The sequence below is a fragment of the Mastomys coucha genome, unplaced genomic scaffold (assembly GCF_008632895.1).
Source record: "Mastomys coucha isolate ucsf_1 unplaced genomic scaffold, UCSF_Mcou_1 pScaffold5, whole genome shotgun sequence".
Taxonomy (NCBI): domain Eukaryota; kingdom Metazoa; phylum Chordata; class Mammalia; order Rodentia; family Muridae; genus Mastomys; species Mastomys coucha.
Window position 1 is genome coordinate 62,892,896 of NW_022196911.1, and position 19,006 is coordinate 62,911,901.

Genomic DNA, 19,006 nt, shown 5'->3' on the forward strand with positions numbered 1-19,006 from the left:
TTCAATGCCATCTTTTTTTTTTCCTTCTTCAAGTTACATGTACACTTGAGATGCTTAGATTCATCCCACGAAAAATAAACTCTCCAGAGACGATAGGACCCTCTTTCCTAGAAGGACACCCACTTTTCCTTCCTATGGGAGATCTCAACATTCCTCCTGAGCTCTACACACCAGTAATGGGTTCAGTCCTGATGACTTAGCAGGACAAAAGACACCAGGACATGGATGTCCGGATGGACACAGTGCTACTGGTCCCAGCCTTGTGCACCCCACACCCTGACTTCCTGCTTCCCTTTTACCTTTGGGGTGGCTGTCATTGTCTCTTTACTCTTTCATCCGTTGATGAATTCAACAACTACTGGGTGTGCATTTCATGCCACTCTCCTCCCTGAGCACAGGGACTACATCAGTGAACAGAAAAGGCAGCTCTGCGTTGATGCTTTCTAGATAACAGGAACAGAGAGAAAAGGCCCAGAGAGCTATGGACATGGCTCTGAGCAGCTGCAGAACGTGAATCGTGGAGGGACCAGGACGGCAAGACTGGGAGTGTACCAGGGTAATTGGCGTGGCCCTGGGGAGAAGGTCTCAACAGATTAGTCACAAACAGACTGGGGATTCGGATGAGGGTGAGGGTGTGGGCTGACACGTCTCAGTGAAAAAAAAGTCTAGACGAAGAGGAAGCCATGCTAAATGTTTGAGGCCAGTGTGGCAGGAACAGAGGAGAAAGCTAAGAGGATCCACTCAGGGAAATGGCCGCAGGATGGGACAGGAAGGGTCTACCGGGATGCACTATCTGAAGATGTAAGCATCTATACTCTTTAGTACCAACACTGCAGAGGGTGCTCGCACAGGTGGGTTTGGTAGATAAGTCAGGACCCGGGTGTTCTTTGGAGGTAGGGCCAAGGTCTTGGCAGGTGGAAGCGGATTGCAGCAACCGGTAAAGTTCTTAGTTAACCGAGAATCTGGTCCAGGCAGGAGGGCCCGGCAGCCATTACCCACAGGAAGGGTGGCTATACTTGGGAGCCCTTACCAAGCTGAATCCTCACTGTTTCCATTCCCTTCTCCCCTGCCAATAGAGACTGTTTGAAGCTCTGACTCCAGGCCAGGGGGGTATCAAGGCTCACCTTCTCCTTGACTCAGAGCAAGAGATGGCAGAGGAATGTGGTGAGGGCTGGGCTCTGAGCCCATAAACAGCTGAGCTTTGCTTGAGGATGGCATGGCAGGGCTTGCCTCTGGGGAGGCACAGGCTGCTTGGTCCAGGCACGACCAAGAGGAGTAACACAAGTGGCCTTCTCTCCTCCAGGGACAGACATTGGTCTTCCTTTGGGGCACAGGGCAGGGTTATTGGCCCAACTCAGACTTAACAAATGGGCTCACCATACATCATCTTCTGCAAATTTGTTTGGCTAAGGAGCATGCGTGCTCCCCTCTGATAGAAGATGTTTATGCAGGTTTTCAAACAAACCTCCAGGTCATGACCCCTCACTCTCAGCAGCATCAACACAGCTGCCTGTGGTCTTTCCTGGGATTCCCTCCTGCAGGGGTGGGGAGAGTGGGTCCCTCCCAGGCACAGCAACCTGAAGAATAGAGACTGGACCCAGCTGCATCCCACCTGCTTCCTACTGGATGAAAAGAAAGGGTCTCTGTCAGATCCTCCCACCCCAATCTGAAGCCATGTGACTCTTCACTGTGAGCTCTTCCATTGCTGTAGCAACTCCAGATCCTCACCTATGAAATGGAGAGTCTGGCTTCTACAGTCAACCTCTGAGAACAAGAGAACAAGCAGAGAATGGGAGTAAGAGAACCAGTGAACTAGAGAGAGAAGGGAGGGAGGGAGGGAGGGAAGGAGGGAGGGAGGGAGGGAAGGAGGGAGGGAAGGAGGGAGGAGCAGGCTGCTGCTGTGTTATACAGAGCCCAGGCTTGCCAGGTTTCTGGCTTTGCCATTCAGGAACAGTATAAACCAGAACTGGAGACAAGTCTTTGGAGCTACTTTTTTTTTTTTTTTAACATGTAACATGGTGGCCTTGCCTCATATGCCAGCTTATAAAAACAGTCTGACACCCTGAAGGCACTTAAAAATAGATGGATGATAGATAGATAGATAGATAGATAGATAGATAGATAGATAGACTGACAGACAGATAGATATTGTTAGTGCATGAGTGCATGAAAGTCAGAAGACAGCAGATTCTCCTTTCCTTGTGTGGGTTTGGTGGATCAAACTCATTGTCAGGCTCACAGAGAAATGTTTTTGCAGTGACCAATGCCTGATTCACCTGGAGGTGCTTCTCACTGCCTCTCAGAACAAGGGCTGGAGGCAGCTGGTCTCACTTTCCTCACTTCCTTTAGGGAAGTGTTAGGCTATACTGCATGTGCTTCCAGCACAGTGCCTGGGGTGAGTGGGGGAATGGGTAAATGGGTGTTCAGTGTGGCTGGCCCATTTCTAGCCATACTTGAGAGCACATGCCTCCTGCAAAGGCCATGAGAGTCCAGGAGGGAAAGTATTCCTACTAAGAAATGGTATTCTCTACTAAGCTGTGGAAAAGAGAACTCACACACACATACACACACACACACACACACACACACACACACGCACACGCACACGCACACGCACACACACACACACACACACATACCATAAATAAATGAATGTTTTTATAAAGTTGTATTTTGAGTGCTTGGGAATGTTCTGCAGTTAAGAACAATTGCTTTACAGTCAGAATCCACACCGAAACACACACACACACACCATAAATAAATGAATGTTTTTAAGAAGTTGTATTTTCAGTGCTTGGGAATGTTCTGCAGTTAAGAACAATTGTTATACAGTCAGAATGTGTGGCTATGCATGAGCCTATAACCCCAGTGTTGTGAGACAGGAGTGGCACAGGGCTTACTGGACACCAGCCTAGTTCCAGGTTCAGTAAAAGATCCTCTCTTGAAGAGTAAGGCACAGTGACCAGGGCACCTGCATCGCCCCTGACCTCTATGTGGATGCATAGACTCATATTTGTGCTCAAGCACTGCACAAACATCACCCACCTACACACACCAAAAAAAAAATCCTTAATGTATGTATTATTTCAGCATTTGTTTTGAGGGGTTTAAAGATCTTGCATCATTAATCTGATCCCAGACTGGGAGATTCACCTCCAATTCAGATTTCCTTCCTATACGTTCACAGCACAAGTCACCTGTGATCCCAAAAGGTATGGGGCTTTTACACACACACACACACACACACACACACACACCTACAAGAAGCAGTTATTGTGCAGTGGTCAGCAGCTGGCTGCCATCTAGTGCAAACAGCTCGGACAATGTGAATCTACAGAAAGCATCGGACCCTACTAGCTAAGGGCCCCGTGCTCCAAAACAGCCCTCACTTTACATAACCAGCCCCAAGTCCTGGCCTCCATAATAAAACAAGGTCCTTCTGAAATAAGCAGGACCCTCCACCCCGTAGGGTAGGGCAGTGCACTGGCTACTTCCATGTCAACTTGACACAAGGTAGAGTCATCAGAGAGCAGTGAGCCCCAGTTGAGAAAATGCCTCCATAAGATCAGGATTTGTAGGCCATCCTGTAGAGTATTTTCTTAATTAATAATCAATGGGGGAGGACCCAGGTGAAGCTGCCCTCCGTGGGCTGGTGGCCCTGGGTTCTATAAGAAAGCAGGCTGAGCAAAGCCATGAGGAGCAGCACTCCTCCACGGCGCCTGCATCAGGTTCCTGCCCTGCTTGAGTTCCTGTCCTGACTTCCTCCAATGGTGAACAGCACTGCGGAAGTGTCAGCCAAACAAACCCTTTCCTCCCCAAGTTGACTTTGGTCACAGTGCTCCATGGCAGCCCTAGTAACCCTAACGAAGGTAGGTCAAGAATTCCTCGCAGCCCCTTCCTAGGCAGAAAAGCAGGGAGAGCCTGGAATATGCATTTAGTTCCTGGAAGATGCCTGAGAAAAGAGAAATGCTCGTTTGCAGGGTCAGTGTTGTATGGAGGACCAGGTAATAGGGTGGCATCGGAAGGAAGGGGTGGATTTTGCTTTTTAAAATTTACCGTACCCTCAACAGTCCTCTAGTCTCTAAGGAAATAGCAGGGGTGGTCATGACTAGTGCATAATCACAACACCAATATGTGTCTAACTATTACAACCCCTGAGACTACAGTCAAATGACACATTCACCTTTGCCAGCATGACAGGCCTCTCTGACCCTTGCCACCTGCCTGGTCTGCCCAATCTCTCCTCCTAGGCAGCTTTATTTTACCTTTGTTACTTAGGAACAGTAACACCAGTGCCTGACCGACAGTGGGGACTCACAATGGACCCAGGTCCCCATGACCCAGATTTACCTTAAACACACCATAAGTAAAAATGTATAAAGTTCAACCAACACACTGAACTTTGTAACTCAGGCTAGCCCAGCTCAGTCTGTTCAGGACACTCATGTTGGACTAAATCCTGGAGAAATAATCTCCTGTGGTTGTATAAGGCATGCTTCAGTACTGTAGTAAAGTCAAAACATTTAAACTGTGGTAAGGTTAAAACATGTAGGTGAGCTCATGGTGAGTTTGGAGTTGTGTGTGTGTGAGTGTGTGTGTGTGTGTGTGTGTGTGTGTCTATGTGTGCATGTACCCGTGTGTATGCATGTGTGTACGTGTGTATATGTACATATGTATTAATATGTGTGTATGTACATGTGTGTATATGTATGACTATGTATATATATACATGTGTACATCTATATGTGTATGTGTGTATGTGTATGTGTGTATGAATATGTGTGCATGTGTGTATATGTGTATGTGTGTATGTGTATGTGTGTATGAATATGTGTGCATGTGTGTATATGTGCATAAGTATATGTGTATGTGTCTGTGTGTCATTGTATATGTGTGTATGAATATGTGTGTGTGTGTGTGTGTGTTTGTGTGTGTGTTTAGCACCTCCTTCAGCCAGTTTGAGCTATTTTGTACTGTTCTGGCAATGGGGATGGATGACAGCCCATAGAACACAAGCCTTCCCTACCTGGCACTTCCATTCTGGCAGACAGTTTGGGGTTTGCCAGCGAAGGTGAGGGAGGATGATGCCACCAGAGAGTGGTGGATAAAAGGCCTTGCTGAGGTGAGGAAGTCTAGGCCCAAATGTGACTGGGGGGAGGAAAAGAAAATCTCCCATGCAGAGGAAGCTTAAGTGGCAGGGCTGCCTTAGACCCTCAGCCCCTAAACCACTGCATTATAAGGTCCCACAGATACCCCTCAGATGGGGAAGACAAACCGGAACCAGTGTAGCTCTCTGGGGGGTTGAGGGGGCTTGGTTCAAGGGTCCCTCGATGTTCCTTTCTTCTCAGCAAGCACAGGAGAGGCAAGTGCCTTCTCTTGGCTCTTTATTTTAATCTCGGGAGGGTTCTGTGCCCCTCCTCCCTCCAAGGACTGGGCAGAACTGGCTGCAAATCCCCCCTAATCCATCAGCTCCTGGGTCTCCACCCCACAGCAGCACACAGCCTTGTTAGCCAGGCGACCCACACTTGTCCCTCCCGCCCCCACGGCGCCCACTCTCCCTCACCATGGGGAACAGCAAGAGCGGTGCCCTGTCCAAGGAGATCCTGGAGGAGTTGCAACTGAACACCAAGTTCACAGAGGAGGAGCTGAGTGCCTGGTACCAGTCCTTCCTGAAGGAGTGCCCTAGCGGCCGCATCACGCGGCAGGAGTTCGAAAGTATCTATTCCAAGTTTTTTCCGGACTCGGACCCCAAGGCCTACGCGCAGCACGTGTTCCGCAGCTTCGATGCCAACAGCGATGGTACGCTGGACTTCAAAGAGTACGTGATCGCTCTGCACATGACCACGGCGGGCAAGCCCACGCAGAAGCTCGAGTGGGCCTTCTCGCTCTACGACGTAGATGGCAATGGGACCATCAGCAAAAACGAAGTGTTGGAGATCGTCATGGTCAGTGTGTCTCTGTTCCTGCTGCCTGTGAGGGATGGGGAGGAGGCTGCAGATGCTGTGTAGCCCAGGGGTGTGGAACTGGCCACAGGCTAGAAGAGGGGGTGGGAGGTCTCCAACGTAATGAGAGGAATAAAGGGCAGGCACTTCCCTGCAGCATCATCTGTATCCCCACCAACAGTTTGGGTGTTTTCTAGTAAATACCGTTTAAATTCCCCTCTCTTCCCTCCTTCCTTCCCCATCCACTCCCACTCTCCATTCCTTCCTGCCTCCTTTGTTGCCTTTCTCCTTCCACCCTTCTTTCCTCCTTCCCTCCTCCCTCTTATTCTTTTCCTCCCTCTGGTCTCCTCCCCACCTTTCCTCCATATTTCTCCCTCTTCCTCTTCCTTTCTCCCTTCCTCTCTTCCCTTCCTCTTTCTTCTCTCACACATCTCCCCCTTTTTCATTAAAGTCTCCAATTTCTTTCAGCAACACACATTCAAGATTCCATGATAGTAAAACACATATGTTTGAATTAGAAAGCAGAGAGAGACCACAGTAGGGGCACAGAATCTAGATTCCGGTCCCGACAGTGTTCACTTCCTAATCCTGGTATGGTGGACCCCTAGGCAGGGCTCCCCAAGACTCTCACCCCACCCTGGACTTCACAGTTAAGATTCTTCTTCCTCTCCTTTCTGTCTACAATGGTTCTGAGTATTTTTGGCATCTCACAAATAGTTTTATTTTTAACCTAATAGATAAGTAGTCTGTGAAATTTAGAGATGATGCAAAAAAAAAAAAGGTCATGTTGCAGACTAAAACTAAAGTTTGTACCCGATGTCATTTCAGGACATTGCTCCATGCCTTGTTAATCTTTTATCATGAATATTTTCTATACCATCACAAATTCCTCAGAAACTATTACTTCTAGCAGTCTCCCTGTGCAGCTCAAGGTACCCTCAAGTTCTCAGCCTTCTTGCCTCTGTCTCCACGGTAGCTGGGATTACAGGTGTAAACCAGCACAGCCAGGTTAAAAGTATTTCTAAGAGCCCTTGAGCCTCTACCCTATGGAAATGTCATAAGGTCACTCAAGTGTTCCTGTAGTTTTAGACATTAGGGAACTTCACTTTCTCCCACATGATGCCACTTACAGCCTGTGTCTTCTGATTTCTCCTGTCCCTGTCACTTGCATTATTTTTCAAATTCCATTCCTGTTGGAAGGAACACTATTCTTCATATTTTGTCTAATTTTTGGTGCATTTGTAATCATGCTTTTACTTGCAGGGCTCTTCCTCCCCTTATTAGGACAAACCACACACAAGATAGCAAAGCCTGTAGCTGGGGGCAGACTAGGTCAGCCCTGGAACAGGGGCCAACAAGTGCTATTCTCACTGTCTGTGGGGCAAAGCCTGCAGAGCCACCTCCTCTGGGTTAGTTTTGGGGCCCCTGGGTGGCATGGGATGGGGACCAATTCAAAGCCACCTAAAGAGGGCTAGATTGATGCTCCTCTAGAAACAAAAGGAAGGAAGTGAGCAGGGAGAGGAGGTAGAAGGGAGAGATGAGGCTGAGCAAAGTGTGTGAGGCCTTGCTAGTCACCGAGGAATCACAAGGTCAGTGTGAGAACATCAGTCTGGAAGTCAGAAATGATGAGTTCTCGTACCAGCTCTGACACCAGCTCATTATGTGAGCGTGGGAAGTGCATATAACTTCCCTGGGTCCAGGGCAAAGCTTTGATGGTTTCTATGGCCTTTCCCAGAACCCTGGCAGCTTGATTCCTTCCCACCCAACCACCAGCCAGCCCTCTGTTGGAAGAACAGACAGCCAGTCACGGCCAGTATTTAGTCATCATGCCTGGACTTGGTACCAGTGGATCAGGAAAGAGAAATTTTGGGAGTCAACTGTACTTTAATTTATTCCATTCCTGGGGATATGTGTGCTCTCTATAAAGCTGCTGTCCTGACCTACCAGGGCTAATGCCCTTCTTGTCCTAGCACCGGTAGGGAAGGGCACGTCTTGTGGCTATTGACCTTCTGGGAGTCCAAGATAATTTCACAGACATTACTATCCTTTTGTAATGCCCTTGAGTCTCTAGGGAGGCAGGGCCCTTGATCAGAGACTACAGCCTCCCAGGACCTCATGTCTATGTACCTACCCACACCCTGAGCCTGCCTAACACCTAAGGATATAGAGCCTTGAGTGTCCCTGCTAAGCTTGGCTAGACCTGGAGTTACCAAGCCAGTAGAATCCAAGAAGCTTGGTTATCAGAAGGATAAGTAGAGGCCACCTTGTCTGCTTCTCTGATCTCATAGACCAGGAGCATTTCCTTCTGGCTTTATTCTTGATTGGAGAGGAAAGAGGCTGAAGGCGATCTATGAGCCCAAAGCTCAGCCTTTCTCTGGATTTCTCCATGGGACGAAGGGTACCTGAGAGACTTTCGATGTCCTTAGCAGACTTCTGCACGTCCTGTTCTCACCTCCCTTCCCCCCTCCCCAGCCTAGTCTATGCTTTTCAGAATGAGATGAGCATGTTTGGGTATGATGCAAGGATGTAGGTTCTAGAACCAAGCTGCCTGGGTTAGAATCTCTGCCCTCATGGGTAACTTTGGGCAAGTTAGATGTTTCTGGGTTGGTTTGTTGTCTGTGAAATGGGACCAATAATTCCCATTCTGTAAAGTTATCTTTTGAATTCATCTTTAAAAACATGCTTACAAAAGCAGTGGGAGCACTCAATAGACATTAGCCTTTATGATCATAAGTCAGCCCTGCTGAAGAAGTAGGCTAGCCCCCAGACCTAGCCAACGCTGTTGTTTGATTCTCTCAAGTCTGTGGGAGGCAGGGTCTGTGGCAGTACCTCCAGACTCCAAACTCAGGGCTGCTGTCGATTGTTATTGGGGAATTTCTATTTCTTGGGATTTTTTTTCTAAACAAAAAATTGTGCTGTCTATTCAGAAAATTCAAACATTACATAAAAATGCAAATTTTCTTCCACAATCATTTTCCCTTACATAGGTCTCCTAGGTGCTGATGATGCCAGGGCCCCGCCCCCAGAAATTTTGATTCAGCAGCACATGTGGGGTTCCAGTAGGCCCCTGGACTGTACCCTTCTTGCCTGCAGGCTGTTTGGGCACCAAGAAAGAGAAAGCATAATGTAGTAGCCCCGTAATGACCTGGGGCTTCCTTTTCTATACATCCACTCCAACACTTGCTTCTTGTCTTTGTATTTGAGACGGGAGTGTTTGTAGTTGTGTATGGAAGATCAAGGCTAGGCTTCGTACATGCTAGAGATTCAGTACTGAGCCACATCCCCAGGCCCATCTGACAAAAGACACAGAGAAGACAAGCCATTTTCAAGAGTAGTGTCCCAACAGGCATGAAGGAATAACTCATCGTTCCTTAATGATTAATGAAGTTGATCACTTTTCAGATATCTGCTGGACAATCCCTCTTTTCTTCCATTGTAATTTCTTTTTAAAGAAATGTCTGTCCCATTCCTTGTTGGATTCAGTTGCTTATTGTTTTGTCTGCTTTTGTGTGCGCTTGCTTTTGTCGTTGTGTGTTTGTTTGTTTGTTTGTTTGTGACAATCTCACTATATAATCCTGGCTGGCCTGGAGCTCCCTGTGTAGACCAGGCTGCCTCTTTCATCCAAGTGCTAGGATTAAAGGTGTGCGTCACCACGCTGAGCGTCATTTATCATTTTAGCATTGTGTTGTGGCTGTTCTTTAGATATGTTAGATACTAATCCCTTATTAAATTAATCCGTATCATCCTTGTAAATATTTTCTCCCATCCCAAGGTTATCTTATTTTGTTGTCTCCTCTGCTGTGTAGAAGCTTCTTAAGTTTTAATATAATCCCAACAGCTCAAAAATCATTATCACACGAGGCTTAGCTCCCTCTAGAAATTATAAAGTTTGTGGCAGAAAACTGAGTCCTTAATCCATCTCTGGTAGATTTTTGTGTATTGTGTGAAACATGGATTTCTCAGGGCCCCAAGCCCTCACTGCCCCTTGTGACGAGGTTTTCTCCTTGGTCTGCTACAGGCTATCTTCAAAATGATCAAGCCAGAGGATGTGAAGCACCTCCCAGATGATGAAAACACTCCAGAAAAGCGGGCTGAGAAGATCTGGGCATTCTTTGGAAAGAAAGACGATGGTGAGTTCCTCTGTCTTTGTTACCTCTGGTTTTACAGCCTCTGCTGTTTCCTGGAGACCCCAGCAAAATTCCCTTATCTGAGTCACAGGGTCCAGGCAGAATTGGGGGACACTTCTTGTCACCACACTTTGTCCTAGCTATCTTCAAAGGACGGGAGCAAGGGTTGGCTAGGTCTCCTACTACCCTCCAGGTGATGATGGTGATATATATCAACAGACCTCTGTCACTCACAAAAGTCACTATCTAGGGTTTGGCAGGAGGAAGGAAAACTGTTTCCCAGTAAACTGGTGATCCTCCTGCCTCGGCATCATGAGTATTGCGGTGTTAGTTTTGGAAGCTTTTAACCCAAATTTAAAGACCACTAATGCAAAGTCTGCAGAGTCATTGGCCGTGTATATACGGTGGCAAGTTCAGGGGAATGGAGTCATTTCTCTCCTCAGGCTGCTTGCTCTCCAGATGCTCCCTGCACAGGGAGTACAAGAGAACATGGTGCCTCATCCAGGAGAGATCTCACGACTATCTAGGAAATTAGTTTGAATGACCCAAAAACCTCACCCAGAAGGGCTTTGATTCCATTACATTGCTAAACATTTGCTGGGAGGACAGCCACCGAAGAAAATTGGAGAGGGATCCAAGGACTGGAATGTCCTCATCAAGGAGGCATCCAAGGACTGGGAAAGTCCTCATCAAGGAGGGATCCAGGGACTGGAAAAGTCCTCATCAAGGAGGGATCCAAGGACAGGGAAAGTCCTCATCAAGGGGACCTGGCCCCAATCAGGGAATCAGGGCAGGAATAGAGGACAGAGAGGAAGGACTGGTAAGATGGTCCTAGGCTGTAGCACTCTAAGACAGTTTGCTGGCAAAGTCCATGGGTGTCTCACTGGGCCTCTCTGCTCCACTTAGTGGCTGTCTGGAAACAGTCTCTAAATGTTGAGAGAAGGATGAATTCCACAATGTGGCAACTGGAGCTGTTGGGTCCAACACACACACACACACAAACACCACACACACACACACACACACACATACACACACCACAGGGGGAAGACAGACAGACAGACATGGAGACACAGAGAAAGACTGACTTGGTTCCAGACAGGCCCTACAGATTCATAGTCACATGGAGCTAGGATATGAACTTGAGTGGAATGGACATAGCTCCACCGGGAGACAAGAGCTGGTAAACAGCCAAGAAGAGCTCTTGCATTTTTTCCCTGTGGAAACATGGAGCTTATTGGTACCATGTGATGCAATGTTCTTTTATTTCTTTAAGAGATGTCTGCATCTGAGTTATTTAAAACCCAAAGTGTCTCAGCAAATACAACACAGCGTGGGTCAAGCACATCCGAATGCTAGCCCTTCATGTGTCCTCTGAGGGTCCCTGGGAATGCTAAGCATTCAGTATTTTCGAACAGTTTGATTGGGTGTGGAAGTTGGGTATCACTTTTATTTCACAGCTTGAGGCAGCCAGTCCTGACTGATGCTTCTCCTCCACTACACAGATAAACTTACAGAGGAGGAATTCATCGAGGGGACCCTGGCCAATAAAGAAATTCTGCGACTGATCCAGTTTGAACCTCAAAAAGTGAAGGAGAGGATAAAAGAAAAGAAACAGTGATGGGCACCGCTCGGCTCTCCCCCCCACCCCCCACACAGACACCTGCTATGTGAGCATGCATGAGTCAGCCTGCACATGCACACCCTGAGTCTGGAGAGATGGGGAACCAAACCTCTCCCTGCCAACTGAAGGTCCTTAGCAGGACACAATTCTTGCCTCCTGTTGTCTTCAGTGTCCCCCCCACCCACCCTTCACATGCTACCTGTCTCCTTCCCCTGCCCAGGTAGCCCTGTGATAATCCCAAGCTTAGGGCATAGGAGTCCTAAATGTCAGCCCTGCTTAAGCTCCTTTGGGGATTGCTGGGTAAGCAGGTTCCAATAAATGCAAAAGGAGTTTGTTGTTGCGAGTGCAACTCTAAGCCAGCTGGGGTGCTGAAGGAGATGCATGTGGCCCCAAGTCCTGCTCTCCTGGGAGCTAACGGTCCAGAGGGTGGGTGATGGATCTTGCTTCTTTTGGTTTGTTTTTTCAAGAGAAAGTCTCACCCCAGAGCCTAAGCTGATCTTGAACTCAGGGAAATCTACCTGCTTAAGTCTTCCTTGAACCAGCATTATGAGCATGAACCTCTCCACCAGGCTGATGGAGCTTGATACCAGGACCAAGGTTATCATGGTGAAATGCCGAGTAACTGGGGGAATAGGTAATACAACAGGGACTGGCTTGTCAGAAACAGTCAGAGAAGGTATTTCCAACAAAGTGATACATTCAGACCCACTCACAGCAGACTGTAGCAGGAGATGGGGGAGAAGGGAAAAGCTCATCTCAGACAGACCTGGAAGGAGGAAGGGGCATCTCGGTTTCTAGAGAACTCTGATCCTGAAATGCCCCACCTTTGCCACTTGTTAGGAAAGGTCTGTTTTTATGAGCAAGCTTCTAACAAGGTAGATAGGTTCCATGGGCAAGACTGGTGACAGTGATAGCCAGAGTTCAGGGGTGACAGAGGAATGAAAGGACAGTTGCAGAAGGAGGCATCCTGTGATTGACACTACATGAGAAAGGAGAGGAACAAGGACACCAATGGACGTGTGGCTGGCTAAATAGTAGTACCAGTTACCAAGATGGGAAACCCTGGGGGTGGCATTGATTTCAGGGGATTAACAGGAGCCCTGCCTGGTTGATGGAGCAGTGAAGAATGAAGCCATAGATGCTCCCAAGGCCCTTGTGGTGAAGACAGGAAAACAAAAGACATAAAGTCATAAAAGAAGCTTCCCCAAGGTCAGCCGCTTGGTTGATTAGCAGAGGCTGGGCCAGCAGCATGTACCGGTATATGTGGCTCTCTTGTAGTGCCAGGGATGGGAACAATTAAAAATGCCTCAAGTGGCTTCTGTAAGACCACAGACACATTGTGTAGAAAACCTACTGATTCTCCAGCTTCAAGTTCCAAGATGAGGTCAGGGAAATATATGGATACTCTGACCCTGTCTGTACACCTGTACACAACGGAGACTGGAGTGTCTCCCTTTGCTGGTGTTTGGGGTGGTCCTTTCCAGCTCCCACGATTTATCCATAGTGCTGTCCCACCCACCATCCCAGAGAGAACAAGACAATGAACACTTGCATGCTCTCTGTGAATCAGAGAGTCTGTGTGAGAGAGAGTCTTCTGTCTCTGCGTGGGGCTCTCTGTAAGTATTATTTTAGGGATGGAAGTATTACTTCGGCTGCAATGTAGGCAAGAACGCTGAGGCCAGGGAGTGAGAACAGGACTTAGGAGCTACATACTAGAGCCTCTCTGATGATGCCAGGATGCTCCCAGAAGTCTTGGTCCTGGGGATGACAGCATCATGAATCCTGGGGGTTTATTCATCATCTGTAGTGAAACAGAGGCACAGCATACAGCAACACTGCCTGAGCAATTTAGGGATGAAGGAGTTATTGGGCAGAATTACCTGTTTAAGATATTTCTCTAGTATAGAGATGGTGGGCCACCTCAGAGCTAGTGCAGGGAGGGAAAGGGGGCATTTAATCTAGCCCACGGTGATTTAGCAACTCCATCCAGGCCTCTTTCCATCCCTTCCTTGATTAAGCCTCCTAGTGGAGTATGAGATTGGGAACTTCTTATTTCTGAGGTCTGGATATTACTGTCATTTGAGACTAAAAGAACAGGCTGCCTAATCAGAGAGTCTTCATGTCTCCCACAGATTCACCAATAAGTCCCTTAGTACCTGGTGCCATTGCTGCCCCTGGGCAACAGATTTTCCACTACAGATATAGGACTCTCCATGTGCTGCAAAGTCTCCTGTAGAAGGGTCTTTTCGACTAACTCCATGGTGGAAATGACATTTACCATGAGAAGAAGATTGGTCTATAACTTTGATTCCTTCATCAGGCTTAGATTAGACATTATCCATGGATCCAGAGATTGATGGATACCTAGATGTTCCCACTTTTGGCCTCTGTGAATGATGCTTCTGTAGATAGAAGTAGATATTTAGGTTCTTCCTTCCAGACTCAGGGTACTCATTCAGAATATATGGAATCAGATTCAGCTATTATTCTGTTTAAAAGGTTTCCATACAGAATGTGGGAGCACATGGCAGTACTCCCAGCCCTCAGGGGGTTGAGGCAGAAGAATCGTAAGTTCAAGGCCATGGTGACTACATACTGAGTTTCAGACCAGTCTTGGCTACATAGCAAAACCGTTTTTGAAAAATTAAATTTGGGAATGTTGGGTAAGGGTTGGAGGTGGAGGCCAGAGGACCAGCATTTGCTTAGCATGTATAAGTCCCAGTTTCATCACCCAGTGCCAGAAGGATTGTGAACAGCAGCCTAGACCTGCAGGCAGCAGGCACACTGAGTGATTTAAGGGCTAGCTTGGAAGGATGACCTCTGAACTCTGCTTCTGGCCCATTCAAAAGCACCACACACTTTCTTGCCACTTCTGTTCATAAACAGTACAAGAGATTCCCCAGGCAGGTGGGAGACTTCCAGCTCAGTGAGAAACAAGGAATGGGCATCATGAAAGTAAATCGAATTAACCTGTTTTAAATCAGTAACACAACAAGAAGAGGCATTGTGGGAGGATGACTCCATTTGCAGGAGGGGAAGACATTTACAAATGCCTTAGGAAAACCTTTCCCTATTCCTGGTAAGATCTCAGGTAGCTTGCTCCTGATACTCCCTGGAGCACTTTAACCCTGTCTTAGCCAATGTGTCTGAAGCCACTTTTCCACACCAACCGTGGGCTGGGCACATGCCAAGAAAGCAAGGTGAAGCCGTCATTCTTAGAGCTGCCTGCCCAATGACAGAGCAAGGACATTTGCAAAAAAGGGGGGTGGGGAAGGACATGTATTTTTAATATAAATTCTGGAAATCTAGATACCCAAAAGCCCTTGCTTCCCATTATGCACTTGCTTAATGTCTTTGCTTCTGTTCCCGCACAGCTGTGGATAGCATAAAATGTAAAAAGACAACAAAAAACTCCATAATCAGGATAAATAATATTTTAATGAATAATATTTGAATGCAGACATTCAACACCAAAATCATTGATAAAAGGAACATGTTATCACCATTGTAGACAAGGTCATAGGTAGAAACTATGCTGACATTCTGGGGCTTCATCCACTGCACACTCATCCCTGCCCTGGTGCCAGCATCCTATCCTTAGATGTAGCCTGTGGACTCTAGTTGTTTTTTAAATATTGCATTAAGTTACCACTTATTTTGTCACTGAGATTATCAGAGGTGACAGGCCACCTTCAGTGGCTCACCCTTGTCCTGGTGACTGACCACTTTCAGTGGCTCACCTTTGCCTTGGCCTTGCCTTCAAGTCTCTTTATAAAAAGAAAACAGCCAAGGTAAGGTGTAATGTACAATCAGACTCAGATTCCAGATGAAGTCTATCATGGGAACAACTTACATAAGGAGATTATCCATGAGTATTGCCTGAAGTTCACATATAATGGAATGTCTTAAGTTTCACTTGCTGAGCCTGGCAGCCCTGCTTGAGAAGTATCAAGGCAGTATTTCTGTCCAGAGCAACGTATCCCACCACAGACGCATACCCAACCCAGGCAACATACTCAACCATGGACACATACTTCACTCAAACAACATACCCAACCATAGACACATACCTGACCCAGGCAACACACCCAACCATGGACACATACACCTTGCCCACTAAAAAGCATCATTCCTTGCCATCTACACAACGTTTCCACAAATAGTTCCTTCATCAGTCACCTTGCTTCCTCTCGTCTTGTGACTTAGGTAACTGAGCCTGGCCTTGACTGGTTGTCCCTCTTCAGCCTCTGTAGGTCAGTTCAAATTCAGCTTATTTCCCATTGACATGACGGCCCAATGACCCTGGCAGATATACAGCCCTGGGCTTCTCATGCCACCCTTAGCAAGTTCACACTCAGACAGGGTCTTATTCCCTCACCTGGGCTTTCAGTCCCAGTGTAGGATGAAGAATGGATTAGCTTCTGGGAGCAGAAAATCTGACCATCAGAGGATCAATGGTGAACTAAGTATGGAAAGGGAGTCCTAACCCTACAAAGGTAGAACAAGTGGACTAGTAGAAGCTGAGTTCAGGAGAACAGGTAGAACCAGGGTGAAGAGGACAGGACCAATGACAATGCTCCGAAGGCTCCCAGCATCTGAGGCCACCACAGATGGCAGTGTGGCAGTGAATCTTCACTGTCAGCTCGCCTGGATTTAGAATCACCTAGGAGACACACCTTTCATTGTGCCTTAGGACATTTCCAGAGAGGCTTACCTAAGGAGGGGAGACCACCCAGAACATGGGCAGCACCATCCCACCGGCTCAGCAAAACGGAAGAGGAGAGTGGAGCACTGGCCTCTATCTGCTGCCTGACTTTCTGGTTTGTCCAGGTTTGCCACCAGCCTAATATACGACCTACCCCCTTCCCCACCAGACCACAGCTTCTGATCCTAAGGAACACCTCCCAGAAGATCTGTATCAATGACACTGCTCTCTCAGTAAGTGGACTCATCAGCCCTAGTTGAACAGAAAATACAGACTCTTTTTCAAAAAGCTCAAATGACCCAGAAAGAGTCTTTACTTCCCTCTAAAAATCCACAAGCCAGGCCTCCATTCACTGTGTTTCCCTCAACACTCTAACTGTCCAGCTCTCGCAGTAAAGCCCACTAAGCTTTGAGCACTCAGCGGCTTTTCCAGCCTGAGGTTCCAAACGCTTCTACAATCCTACCCAAAATAGCCTGGTCAGGCTTGTCACAGCAGTAGCCCACTCTTCAGTACCGGTTGCTGTCCTAGTCTGCTTTATTTTGCCATGATAAACAACACGACTGAAAAACAAGCTGGGGTCAAGGGGTTAATTTGGCTTACACTTCCACATCACATTCCAACCACAGAGTAAAGTCAGAGTTTGAACTCCAGGAGGAGCAGAGGCAAGAACTATGGAGGAATGCTTCTTATTGGCTTGTTCATCGTGGCTCGCTCAGCCTGCTTTCTTACGCAACCCAGGACCACCTGCTAGGGGATGGCTCCACTCACAGTGGACTGAGCCCTTCCACATCAATCATTAATCAAGAAAATGCTCCTACAGACCAGCCTACAGGACAACATGATGGAGGACAGTCCTCAGTTAAGAGTCCCTACTCCCAGAGATGTTTAGGTTTGTGTCAAGTTGACAAAAACTTGCCCACATGCCCACAACAGTAATATTCACCTCATGAGCCACCTCCTGGTCCTACAGCCCAACTAGGAACCACCGTGCTCCCCCACCTTGATGGACTGTGCTCTCAAACTATGAGCCCACATAGTAGTTCCTCCCTCAAATTGGTACTGATTGGGTATTTGGTCACAGCAATGAGGACAAAAACTAACACAGTATTCTGACATTTGAACTTCTGTCAACCCCAAATAGAACTGAGATGGAGAAAGGGAGATGAGACTTGACAGGAGAAGAAGAGAAGAGAAGCAGGGAGGAGAAGGATGTGGGGGACAACATGGGGTCACATCCTGTCTAAGGAGAGTGGCATGTCCCAGGTGAGCAACAAATGCAGAAGAGCTGCTCCCTCCATCCTGCCTGGGTTCTACCAAAGGTGAGTTTCCTCGAAGGCTCGTCCAACACTTCCAATTCTTGATCCTCTTCTCAGACTTGCTCTCTTAGAATATTGGCCATGATTCCCCAGAACTTGGTACTTTTTAAAGCTTCCTGTGGGGTTCCAGCGCACCCTACTCTGATCCCTAGAAGGAAGCCATACACCATGAACGGGCAGGAGATACTAACTGGACTCTATTTAATAAATGTCCTGTCTTCATGGTGGGCTCTTCTCACTTGAATTTAGGATGAGTCCCCCAAAACCAATGGACATTCTGGAAAATGCACATGGCAGGGGAATGGTAGGATGACAAGGGCAGGTGGGACTGTGGGCATTACACAGACTCACTGATACAGAGCTTGATGACCCAGGAGAGACTTCGCATCAAAATGGGTAGAGTGAATAGGAAGAGGAAGACCCTGGGCTCAGCAACATCCTTCCTAGGAGTCCTCAGTTGCCAAGCTGTGGTGATGGACCCTGCCTTAGATCTCACTCTCTTCCAGAATCTCCTCCATAGTATTGGCCAGGGTGAAATCTCCCTCACTGCTCTCGGACAGGCTGCTTCCCCGGGGCCAAGCTCCACGGCCCCTGTGAGGCTGTGCCCCATGATCCCCCAGGGTTCCAGTGGCCGAGCGTGAGCTGCACTTCGAGGACTGCAGCTTCTGGAGCGTCTCAGCACCATCCCCCTCGGACAGCTTCTTGGAACATTTCCCCAGGAACCGGAAGTTCTTCCCCAGCACACAGGCTCTGCAGCCCCAGTGGCGAGCTAATAAGAAGCGGCCCCAGGACTTGCTCAGCTCCGCCTTCACCTGCCAGGTGAGACAAAGGTGGGGTCATTGCTCACATATCCATTTAGCAGCTGTTTATTGAGTGGCTACTGGGGGCTCTATTGGGGAAATTTACCTTTTAGATGGTAGAGCAGAGCAAAGGCAAGCAACTTGACACAAGCTAAAGTTATGTGAGAGGCAAGAACCCCAATTAAGAAAACGTCTCCATCAGATCAGGCTATAAGTAAGCCTGTAGGGTGTTTTCTTACTTAGTGATTGATGGAGGAGGACCTAGACTATTATAGGTGGGGCCATGCCTGGGCTGGTGGTTCTGGGTTCTATAAGAAAGCAGGCTGAACAAGCCATGAGGAGCAAGCCCAGTAAGCAGCATCATTCATGGCCTGGTATCAGCTCCCGACTCCAGGTCCTGCCCAGTTTAACTTTCTGTCCTGAGTGGCTTTGGTGATGTGGAAATGTAAGATAAATAAACCCTTTCCTCCACAACTTGCTTTTTTTTTTTTT

The 19,006-nt window shown here is 47.7% G+C and overlaps 2 protein-coding genes across 2 annotated transcripts in view; one reads left to right on the plus strand and one right to left on the minus strand.

The window, feature by feature from the left end:
- Window positions 1–5,476: 5,476 nt before the first annotated feature.
- Rcvrn (recoverin) lies at window positions 5,477–12,048 on the plus strand. Its single transcript, XM_031353080.1, has 3 exons — window positions 5,477–5,945; window positions 9,961–10,072; window positions 11,575–12,048. The coding sequence occupies exons 1-3, from the start codon at window positions 5,565–5,567 to the stop codon at window positions 11,688–11,690; spliced, it is 609 nt and encodes a 202-aa protein (XP_031208940.1). The 5' UTR covers window positions 5,477–5,564; the 3' UTR covers window positions 11,691–12,048.
- A 6,151-nt stretch (window positions 12,049–18,199) lies between these two features.
- Glp2r (glucagon like peptide 2 receptor) overlaps window positions 18,200–19,006 on the minus strand; it is a 66,777-nt gene continuing 65,970 nt past the window's right edge. Inside the window, exon 13 of the mRNA XM_031352162.1 lies at window positions 18,200–18,526. Within this exon, the coding sequence (XP_031208022.1) occupies window positions 18,200–18,526 (327 nt within the window). The remainder of the gene's footprint in view (window positions 18,527–19,006) is intronic.

Coding starts and splice junctions, on each gene's coding strand:
- Rcvrn (XM_031353080.1), top strand. CDS start 5,565: ATGGGGAACAGCAAGAGCGGTGCCCTGTCCAAGGAGATCCTGGAGGAG. Junction 5,946..9,960: donor AAGTGTTGGAGATCGTCATG/GTCAGTGTGTCT, acceptor GGTCTGCTACAG/GCTATCTTCAAAATGATCAA. Junction 10,073..11,574: donor CTTTGGAAAGAAAGACGATG/GTGAGTTCCTCT, acceptor TCCACTACACAG/ATAAACTTACAGAGGAGGAA.